The following is an 11,977-nucleotide window of genomic DNA, read 5'->3' on the forward strand; positions in this document are numbered from 1 at the left end:
GAGACTGGGATGATCCCCAGTTACCAGAAGACTTGTTCCGAGTTTGGAATGAGTGGCAGAATGAGCTCCACCTTCTATGTAGTCTTACATTTCCCAGGTGCTATACAACACCAGACATGGATCAGTCTGATAATAAAAATCATTTTCTGTGATGCCTCAGAACAGGCATATGGCTCAGTAGCTTGCCTGTGTACAGAAGACAACCATGGCAATGTGCAACTCACCTTTGTCATGGCGAGATCAAAGGTTGCTCCACGGAAGCAACTTACTGTTCCCCGATTGGAACTTTGTGCAGCTTTAAATAGTGCCCAGTTAGCAAAGTTACTTACCAATGAGCTGACTTTACAGATAACACAAATCACTCTCTGGTCTGATTCCACTATTGTGCTGTTCTGGCTACAATCAGATTCTTGTCATTTTAAAGTTTTTTTTGGTACTAGAGTGGCAGAGATACAAGAACTTACAGATCGTCATTCATGGCATTATGTGAACTCTGCCAATAACCCAGCTGATGACCTTACCAAGTGTAAGTCTTTGGCAGAACTGATAGAACCTAATCGATGGTCACAAGGTCTATCTTTTCTATTACTGTGGTAGATAGGGGGTGCTATCGCTCCCTTGAACCCCTGTCCACGACTCCAGACACCAGGTAAAAGTCCAATCCTTGACTTTATTAAATTGCCACAGTGCACAAAGCACCCTCTCCTCCACTATACTCGTACACAAACCAATAATAATCACAATACACAATCCTCCACTCCCAGACGCATTGCCACCCTTCCACCCAGCTCAGCTCGCCGTCTGGGAGCTCCCACAGTCCTTTTATATCTCCTGACCCAGAAGTGGTCCTAATCCCCAGGCCATGTGACTCTCAATCTTCCGGGTCAGGTACAGGTTCTTTTCTTCACCCCGGAAGCACATCATTCCTCTTGTCCACGTGTGCTTCCGGGGCGTAGGGAAAATATCCATTACTCCTCCCTACAGCGTCCTCTAGTGGTCCCCATGGCATCCAGCAGGGCTGTGCATAAAAACTCCATTGTCCATGATGCCCTGCTGGTCTTCTGGGGACCTCCATGCTGCAAGGAGGGCTCCACCTGGCAGCTTGGGGGTATTGGCCGGGATAAACGGCCGGCTATCCTCCACATTACGTTCATCCAAAGAATGGCCATTGACACCAGCAATAGTCCTCACAGGTGGCGCAGTGGTAGTGCTGCTGCTTTGAAATAAGGTGACTGTGGAAAATTGCGGGTTCGCTTCCCAGTTCCTCCCTGTGTGGACAGCGCTTTTTATACTGGGAAAAGCGCTATATAGGTGTGGCAGAAAAGTAATGAGACTGGCAACACTGCAAGCGATCTGGCAACGCTGCGCAAAATGGAACAACGGAATTTGGAGCAACGTTGTGCCATTAAACGGCAAGTGTGACGTTTGAAAAGTTAAAACAGGCCTATGGGGAACATTCTTTATACCGAGCTCAAGTTTTTCGCTGGCACAAATCATTTTTGGAAGGCAGAAAACACGTTGAAGGTGAACACCGTTCAGGGAGGACTTCAACTTCAAAAACCAATGAAAACATCGAACGTGTGAACACTATTGTGAGATCAGACCGTCGTATAACATTAAGAATGTTGAGTGAACAATTAAATTTGAACAGATTTACCGTTCATCAAATTTAGACTGAACATTTGCACATGCGAGAGGTCTGTACCAAAATGGTGTTGAAAAACTGCTCTCTCCATAACAGAATTTTTGACCTCAAAAGGCATTCCTGTGGTTCCCCAGCCCCCTTATTCACCTGACCTCAGTCCATGTGACTTTTTCCTTTTTCCTAAACTGAAAAATGTCCTCAAAGGACGTCATTTCGGGACTTTAGAAAACATCCAAAAGAGTGTAACGGACATGCTGAAGACAATACCGGTTGAAGACTTCCAGCGCTGCTACCAACAGTGGGAACAACGTCTCCATCGGTGTGTAGCTGCCCAAGGAACTACTTTGAAGGGGATAACATTGATGTTTGAAAAAAATAAAAACTTTGGTAAATAAAAAATCAGTCTCATTACTTTTCTGCCATACCTCGTAAATGTAATGAATTATTAATTATTATTATTATTATTAATAGACCTAGCAGAAGTATCGGAAAGGTGTCTTTTGTGGAATTAATGTAACTTATACCACTGGAGATGCCTACAAATAGAAGAGATGGACAGAACTAGTAGAAGCTATGACCCAGGAAGAACATGGGGCAGCAGATATAAATAAGCAACCAACTGCTAAAGAATATCAAATGCTGAGTTGCGGATTTTCTAGACAGCTCAACAGGACAGTTTCCCTGAAGAATATCATTTACTAAAGGCCGGAAAATCAGTTCCACCTGCAAGTCGTTTGCTCACTCTCGCCCCTGAGTTTGACAAATCTAATGATCTCATTAGAGTTGGAGGATGTCTGCGGCAACTTAAGAATGTGGAGATATCCACAAAGCATCCCGTAGTACTAGATCCCCAGCACCCCGCCACTAAGCTGTTAGTTAAGGAATATGACAACAAACTGTGTCATCCAGGTCCAGAGAGAGTTTTTGCAGATATTCAAAGAACTATATAGATTCTTCAAGGGCATGAGGCTATCCGCAAACATCAGTACCGATGCCGTAAGTGGAAGGCTAAACCAGTCATACCAAAAATGGCAGATTTGCCCCAAGTGCGTTTACGTCTTTACAAACCCCCTTTCTTTAGTACAGGTATGGACTGCTTTGGCACATTTCAAGCAAGGATGGGAAGACGCAAAGAGAAGAGGTGGGGAATTATATTTAAATGTCTCACCACTAGATGTGTTCATCTTGATATCATTACAGGAATCGACACAGATTCCTTTCTGATGGCCTTGAGAAGATTCATTGCTTGATGAGGTACACCATATGAGCTTCTCTCAGACCAGGGTACCAATTTCCATGGAGGAGATAGATAATTGCAAACAGCCTTTGCCAAGCTTAGTCCTGAACTACAAGAACAACTGGCTAAGCAGAAGATCACGTTCCGTTTTAATCCACCAGGTGCATCCCACTTTGGAGGAACATGGAAAAGGGAGATACGAATGGTGAAAAATGCATTGCATATTTCAGTAGGATCCCAGACTGTTACCGAAGAAGTGCTTAGGACAGTCTTGACAGAGATTGAAGGAATCTTGAACAGCAAGCCATTAGGATATGTATCCAGTAACATTGCTGATCAGGACCCAATCACACCAAATCTTTGCCTTATGGGGTGGCCTGACAGTTCTCTCCCACAAGTTTTGTATTCAGAAACAGAATTAAAGGGCAATAGGAAGTGGAGACATAGCCAGATTTTAGCCGATCATTTCTGGTCTAAATTTGTACGCTATTATTTACCAGACCTTCAGAGAAAAGATAAGTGGCATGCTTCAAACAAGAACTTATCAGTAGGTAATGTAGTGTTGCTGGCTGACCACCAACTCCCTAGAGCATGCAGGCTAATTGGAAGAATCATCAAGGTGTTTCCTGGGCCAGATGGACAGGTCATATTGGCAGACGTTAAAATCAAGGACCAAATGTTAACAAGACCTGTAGCGCGTCTGATTCCTCTGCCTGAAATTCAAGACAATGACTCCAACGATATGACTACTGAACCCTAAGAATTCCACCCTTTGAGGAGCAAATATGCACCACATATTTGGGGGCGGCAGTGTCTGAGAGGCGGAGTTCAGTCATCAGGAGGACAGACTTAGATGCTGTCTTTCGCTGAGTGAAGTACTGTGGGTAGCAGGAAGAAAGAGAAAGCATGGTTGTTTTCACTGTCTATTTAAGTATTTGCACTTCACAAAGTTAGAGAGTTCCTTAGAAATAGTGTGCGTCAAGTGAAGCAATGTAAGTTCTGTACATTTGTTTTTCATTTGTGTTATAATAGTTACGCTTGTAATTTCATTAATACTAAACGTTCCTTAATAGTGCCTTTAGTTATAAGGTACCACCTAGTGGCCAACTTCAGTATTGCAACTTTAGAAATTATTTCTGCCTTTAGGATCTGCCTCAGCCATTACTACATTGCAATTTAATCTAATAATTGGTTTATCGACCATTCTATTTGATCAAAACATTTATTGGGGGTCATCTTTAAATTGTAGTTTCATCTAAATAAAAAAATATTGAATACTGAAATTTGGAAGCATTCACAAAAATAATTTTGTTGGGCTCACATCTAAAAACTCTACATAACAATAAGCGGTTCCACTGTTTTACTTTACACGTTTTTTAACTTATAACACTTTTTAAGCTTGCCTTATGATTGTGAATAGAAGAGTTTGATTTTGTCATCCCATTTTTGCCATCCCCATGCAGCTTGCATCAAATTTGTTTACAGTATTTTCTATTTCCTCTTAAAAGACATGATTTTTCAGTAAAGGTCTATATTAACAGAATAAGATGACTTTTAAGAGGGCAGCATTTGTTTACACAGGTGAGGCCCATTGCAGGGTACACTAATACCACAATGGGAGAAGATAACAAGAGTACCTAAAGAAACCACACAGTCACAGACATTGTTCTTCAGGGCCTGTGAGGCAGCAGATAGCTACAGTGCTATCCTACAAATCTCAATTGCTTTCCAAAGATATATTACTTAAAAATGTGTTTAGTGTGAATGGTCATAACCAAATGGAGGAGGTTTATGTAATATAATAATAGTCTCAGACCCACATAATCCAGGCAGCAATGGGTTTAAGTTACAAGGCTTATAGCAGGAATCATCTCTGCACAGTCCAATGTTGGGTGCCATCAAGCAGACACCAACACTCTGGCTCAATTTAGAGGTGCCAGTTAATCTAAGCTGTAAGTCTTTGGGGATGTGGGAAGTAAAATGGAGTATATGGAGGAAAAACCATATGGACCACGACCTGCTAATTTGCGGAGTTCTCTGCTGATTAATGACAAGGAAGAGCTCTTAAGGTACTTAGAGACAGGCTCTCTTTTAGTCTGGATCTCTCCCATCTTCATCTCCAGGACTTCAGCTAACCCTACATACTGTTGTAATTATGTTATGATTTAGCTTTTTTTTCACAACTGAATCAAAATCCTGTTTAGGAATTTATAGCAACTATAGTTTTCAAGGACACTAAATCCATTGCTTAAATTACTTGTTTGATTTGGTTTCATTTTCAGGTGGTTAATTTTATTCCAGATCAATTTTGTTTTTTGTGGGTGCCACCACATTACTAAGGACTTTGACTTGAAATGCACAACGCAAGATGTCGCTGTCGCATCAGCTCAGCGTTATGATTGTTGTGATTTGCTTTTTTTCTTTCATCCTTTATGTTTTCCCTTAGGTGTTTTCTGAAAAGATATTCACATGATTTGTTTTTTTTAACCCAAGGATTCTGAGTTGACATTAGTTTTTGCATCCAGAAAATGCTGTTAAAAATGTAATTATGTAATCATCTTTTCCATGACACAGTTTTGTTTATCACAGATGTTGCCATTTTGTGGAGCAATTATATCATGTTGCTAGGTAATCAATGCAGAAGTGCCCAGCTAGAGACATCACAGGATCGTGGGTATAACAGTCATGACAAAGAACCTATTATTAATCAAAGTTGATGAAGTTAAAACAAAAAGAAATGTGTGTCAGTCTATTCTTTAGAAAGTTTTCCTTGGCAAATGAATCCTTGCAGATATATTTCTGATTTTTGCCTTTTTGACTGTGTTTCTGACATCTACTAGAGTGAAGGAGCATGTATAAGAACTAAAGTTAGGACTTCAGCATTAAGTGGGGACTTCGACAATGATGTATCATTTCGCCAATACTGAGTAGTGAATATCTTATGATAGAAGGGCTCAAAGGTTTGGATAGGGTAAAAATCGGAAGAGAAATGATTAAGGATTTAAGAATGCTGTTGGCAGAAAATGACTGTGATCTGGAGGACTGTTATAGGCTGTTTTAAATACAGGAAAGCTGTATGGTATGGAGCTAAACCTAAATAAAACAAAGTGATGGGAGTATCAAGAAAGGAGGCTAATAAACGCAACATCATACTAGACAGAGAAAAGATGGAGCAAGCTGAAAAATACAAATACTTAGAGAGCTGGATATGCAGTGATGGCAAATGTAATCAAGACTTAAAAGCAAGAACTGGCAGGGCAAAGGATGCTTGCTGGGAACAAAAGTACATGATGGGCCTAAAAAAGAGAATACTGAAATGTTACCTTTTCTCAGCTCTATGCTATAGCAGTGAAATTTGGACTTCGGACAGGGATTAAATGCACAGCAAAGATGCTTTTAAGCAATGTTGCTATTGATGTATACTGAAAACAGGCTTGGCACCAAAAGTAACTAATGCAGAAGTCTAAAATAAGTAAGCTCACATTTTTGTGTACAACAAATAATAATAATACATTTAATTTATATAGTGCCTTTCCCATGCTCAAGGCACTTCACAGAGTTTAAGAAAGAATGGCAGGGTATACAGTATATAGCATTGTACTAAACCAGATAAATAAATAAAGAGTAATATAGCAAATTCAGAGAAAAAAAGCCTAACAGACAACATAATTGATGGTCTAGCACACACACATACAGGTTACATGAGCATCTTGACATACAGGTAAACTGAAAGAAGGGTACATACACCATTATTGAAAACAAAACTCTGAAGTTGTAGTTAAAATGTGTGCATTGACCTCTGATTGAGAAAGTCATCTTGGGAACCCTTGTAGTGCTTAGTGGAATGTTTAGTTTTGACTTTGATATACAGTATAACATTTGCACTTACATATCTAATAATCTGGTGCTTCTCATTTATTTTCTTTTTCTATTATCTGCAGTGATCATGAATTGGATTTCTTTCAAGGAGTGAAGTGATTGGTCTTGCAGCTTGGTTGCAAATCCTAGCCATGTAAGTGCTTTTCCATCTTGGGAACATCAACTTCAGGGTCACTCATTAGGGTGCTGCTTCCATCACTCAAGAATTATGGCTTTATAAAGCACTCTGTTCATTATTACAGAATCTTCTAAAATGAGCAAATTCTAAATTATTCCTGAGCAATGGTATAATTAAGGCTGCTAAATGAAAAAAACATGCTAACACTGGTTCTGCCTTAACTATAAATTTAAAGAAAAAAATGACATTTTTGCAAAATCTTTTTAAAGCAAATCACACTTTACTGAACCACTTTCTTCAGAACTGTGCCATCCTTTTATGCAATTTGATATATTCTATGGAGTTTTTCAATACCTCTGTCATAAATAACTCATTCATTCATCCATCTTGTCGACTCCTCTGCTTAAAGAGATTCAGTAACTAGCCTGGCAGCATCAAGTGCAAGGCATCAGCCCACTCTGGATAGGATGCCATCCTATCACAGTGCATGCTCACTTGTACCAGTACAAGTCTGGAGGTGCCAGTTAAATTGATATACAAATCTTTGCTATGTAGTCACCTGTGTGGACCCACACAAACATGAAGAGTTTTAGAAAACTCCACTTAAAAGGTGGCTTAGCCAGAAACTGAACCTGAAGACCTGGAGCTTAGAGGCACCAACACATAACTTAATTTTTCTTTATGCAGTATGCATGCCATCCAAACAGTAGTTGTTATATGGTCATTACTAAAGGATCATTAATGTCATATGTACAGAGCACAGTGAAATTGTTATTTGCATGTACTAATCAACACGTACCATGTTGCCAACTCTCCAGCACCATGATTAGTGAGTTGAGCAAACTTTTACTTGTTCCTTTTGTGAACAACAAAGATTCATGCTGATCCAGTTGAAATAAAAGAAAGACTGACAGTGACAATATGGTTAGCCTCAAACAAAACAAAACATTTTCTTATGATTACAGGACTACATTTCCTGTGCTCTAATTTCAATTTTGTTCTCTTGTTAACACTGTCCTTGATCATCACTAAAATGCATCACATGTCAATATTTTATAAGTTACAATGGATAAAGAGGAATAATAATACAGGTTTAGGATGCTGTTGACTTTCACAAATATTAAGTTATAATAAAATTCAAAACTCCTGGGAATCTATGAAAAAAATATGCATTTAGAAATATAATTACAAATATTGGTATGAGGTCTGTCATAAAGGTAATGAGAATGAAAACATGCACAAAGCCATAGCTGATGGACCTTACAGAAGACAGTTTCCAAGAATCCGCAGAGCAGTCCAAGGACTGATGTAATAGATAGCATAATTTTTACTATATAATTTAATATCAGTCTTATTAATGCCATGACAGACCTTCAATATATTTTTTATCAGTTCTTGAGGGCTTCCAGCTTTTTAAGACTCCTGATAGAAGTAATGTCATCAAAAGTAAATTAAGGTAAGGTAAGATAAGGTCACTTGGCGAATTAGCAAAAAATAAAAATCATGATGACAACAGACTCTGGAGGTCCACAGCATGAATAGGTATAAAAGAGATTCAGTTCTTAAGTGTGTGGTTTTATGTAATATAGCCAGAATATTATAATATTAAATCTGGAAAGACTGTGCATCAGACTGCAAATGACACAACATTGGAAAAGTTCTGCTAGTAGCCCTTTGACAAACCCTAAAAATATCAAAGGAATAATCAGAACATACAGTTTAAATGCTACCGGTCACAGCTTGAGCTCTTATAATGGCGATACTATAAGCGTCATATGTGCCTTGCTAACAGCTATTATGAAACATCCATTTGCATAGAAATTAATCATTTGTTTCTAAAAACTTTGAGTGCGCAGAGCTGTTCACTACATAATATAACAAACCCATCCAGCATATTCACCTGCATATTTTTAGCATTGCACCTACACCTAAACTACCAAAGGGCTCTAATTTCCTGAAACAGTTTCTCAGACACATAAATAAATTGAGAAAGTAAGGTCGCTTGTGTGTTTAATTTCACAAAGCTAAAGGTCAAAGGTAGGCAAAATTTCATTTATGTGATAATCAGAGGCAGTTCAGTTTTGTTTTTGTTCTTTTCCACTACAGTCGACTGAACATTTGTAATATCTACTTCATGGATTCAAAACATAATGACCGATGATGTACAAATGTACAGTACAGCATACAGTAAGTCGGTAGAGGGCTGGGTGAGAACAATCTGATAGTCATGCTGAATTAGGACAGATCACATACAAATGAGCATTTATCATAAATCTGTCTGTCAAATGTCTTTCCTACTTATCTTACATAGTGCCTTTCACACATATCTGTTTGTTAGTTCATCATCTATCTTATACTATGTTTTCCATGAGTATCTTTAACAGTCTGTCTACCTAAATGTCCAATAATCCACAATGCCTTTTGTGGATCTCTGACAGCCTGTTAGCCCCTTATTATTTTTGAATGTATTCATTTAATGGTAGCCTGGCTAAGTTAGGTTTGTACCATTTGCTGCAGCCAATAGAGTAAAATTAAGAAAGCCTTGGACGGTTTAAGGTGAGAGCCTACTACCTGTGCACAGCTTGCTTATGAGAACTATTAAGAGGTGTCACACACGTGTGCATGGGAAGCAGCTGAAGGGCTTAGACAATACTGTTTATACATCTGCCCAGGGGGGGGCGGGGGACGCTGACGCTCTTTCTGAGTTCTCTGCAGGTCTTACCCGGGAAATCCCACCAGGAGCCGCCATTTCCAGGAAGGACACACCACCTCCGGTTCCGGCCCCAAGAATGAGGTCACTTCCGGTTCCGGCCCCAAGGGTGATGTCACTTCCAGTTCCGCCCAGAGGACGACATCATTTCCGCCCTCTGAGCTATAAAGCTCACTGCCTTTGCTTAGGCAGGCAGTTCTGTCTTGGACTCTGTTGTGTAAACAACTGTTTTGAAAATGCCTCAAATTTCTATTGCAGCCGGGAAACCGCATTAAACGGGTGGCTGCCCCAAACCTTTCACGCCTCTGGTCTCCAGTTATTACAGTGGCGTAGTCGGCAGGATGGTGTCCCCGAAGAACCCGGGACACGGACCTTCAAGGAACCAGGTGGGTGAGTACCGGGCCGAGTTTCGGGCAGGGAGTGCGCCGGAGGGTCAGGAAGGACGCGGTGCAGGCTCTGCTCCACGAGCATAACCCGGGGCTACCAACCCATCTCGTGGAGAAGGTAGAGGGGACCCACAGGCGTGGGCTGGCTTCTGGGGAAAACACACGAGTGGCTCAGTATGCTCTTCTGGGTAGGAAAGCCGAGCGCCCATCGGGACCAAGGTCCCTGTTAACGATGGGCTGTCCCCAGGCCGGCAGGTAAAGAATATAATAGACTGGGAGTTTAACCCAACGAAAGGGCTGTCAGAGCAGGCTATGGCTCTCTGGCAACAGGTGGGTGAGTGGCTACGCCATTTGATTTGACCCCTTGCAAATAGTGCAGCAAGTGGCCTGTTTTTGCTGCTACAGCAATACCCCAGGAATTTGCCCAGCCGCCTGGGGAGAATTCCATTCCCTGGACGAGCTGCTACAGCTCTTGCAACCCCAGAGGCCGGCTGTGAAACCCGGGAGGGCAGACCAGCCGCTCTGTGGACTACCGGGAGTTATGTCCTACAAAGCAGTCCCTTCCACGCAATCCAGAGCCTGTTCAAGTCGCCGGGCCGCCTGGCTTGCGACCTGTCGGGGAACAAGGCGGACCGTAGGGGACAATGGCGGGTTGTTTGTGTGCCCTTAGCAATCCCCTGGCGGATAAACATACGGGAGAGCTTATTATTAATGGACATATGGTAACAGCGCTGTTTGATTCCGCAGTAACGGTCTGTCGTTGCTCGCCGCTTTGTTCTACCGCAACAATGGATTAAGAAAAGACCAGTCTAAAATGTATACACGGAGATATCCGCCGCGTACAATACCGCCCGTGTTACGTATGTCTCGGAGGAACCCTTCGCGGCTTACGAAGCGGTACACCCGGATCCTCCGCTTCCGTAATCCTCGGGCGGACTGGTCTGACAGTAACGCGTAGTTTAGAAAGCATTCCCAAAAGCTTTTGGCCTCGTTATAGATGATAAAGACTCATCTCAAGCTGCTTCCACACCGTAATCAGCCGACAGGGAGTGGGGCGGTAGGCCAAGAGAGTGACGAAGATACTCCCGGACCGTCGCGGGCTCCTACGCCATCCACTAGCGCCCCGGCAGCGAGGGAGGATTCTCCGCCCCTTGAGGTCAGACCGGACCCGCTCTCTGAGTTGCACTTTCAGTTTAGAGCGACTCCGCTTCTTTCAAGAGAGAACAGTGGAATGACGACTCTCTGAAGCACATAAAGAATGCAGTGGTTCTCGTTAACGCCAACGACGCATTTGCCCATGCCACAGGGACCTCACTTTGTCATGGATAATGAATTATTGTATCGGGTTGCTGAACATGAGGGGAAGGTCCGAAGTTGTTGCTAGTCCGCGGACCTACCGGCGGCAGGTTTGCGAAGTTAGCCCACTCTCACCTTCTTGGAGGCCATCTCGCCCGATAAAACATTAGAGCGCATTAAGCTCCGTTTTTTTGGCCGGGGATTAATGAGGAGGTTCGCCGCTTTTGCATTTCCTGCCCGGAGTGTCAACTGCGGCAAATTCCTAGGAAGGACCGTGCTCCTCTGATTCCCCTTCCCCTTATTGACGTTCCCTTTGACAGGATTGGGGTGGATATAGTAGGACCCCTGGAGCCCTCAGCCCGAGGATATAAATATATACTCGTCCTCGTGGATTATGCAACCCGATTCCCTGAAGCCGCTCCATTGCGCCGCTACCACTAAAAATATTGCACGGAACTAGTAGGAGTCTTTTCACGGGTGGGCATTCCTAGAGAAGTCCTGACGGACCAAGGAACGCCTTTCACCTCGGAAACGCTCAAGGAGACTGCCAAGTTACTGAAAATAAAGCATTTAAAACCTCGTTGTATCATCCTCAAACCGATGGGCTAGTGGAGAGATTCAATCAAACTCTCAAGCAAATGCTACGTAAGGTAGTCAGCAAGGATGGGAGGAATTGGGACCAACTCCTCCCCCTTGTCCTCTTTGC

The 11,977-nt window shown here is 42.1% G+C and overlaps 1 protein-coding gene across 1 annotated transcript in view; it reads left to right on the forward strand.

The window, feature by feature from the left end:
• The window catches only part of LOC120530630 (thrombospondin-type laminin G domain and EAR repeat-containing protein-like), a 178,991-nt gene extending 175,349 nt beyond the window's left edge, over positions 1-3,642 (forward strand). Inside the window, exons 12-13 of the mRNA XM_039755052.1 lie at positions 441-526; positions 3,044-3,642. Coding sequence (XP_039610986.1) covers positions 441-526; positions 3,044-3,642 — 685 coding nt within the window. The remainder of the gene's footprint in view (positions 1-440; positions 527-3,043) is intronic.
• Positions 3,643-11,977: the final 8,335 nt, after the last annotated feature.

This window comes from Polypterus senegalus, chromosome 6 (assembly GCF_016835505.1).
Source record: "Polypterus senegalus isolate Bchr_013 chromosome 6, ASM1683550v1, whole genome shotgun sequence".
Classification (NCBI taxonomy): Eukaryota; Metazoa; Chordata; class Cladistia; order Polypteriformes; family Polypteridae; genus Polypterus; species Polypterus senegalus.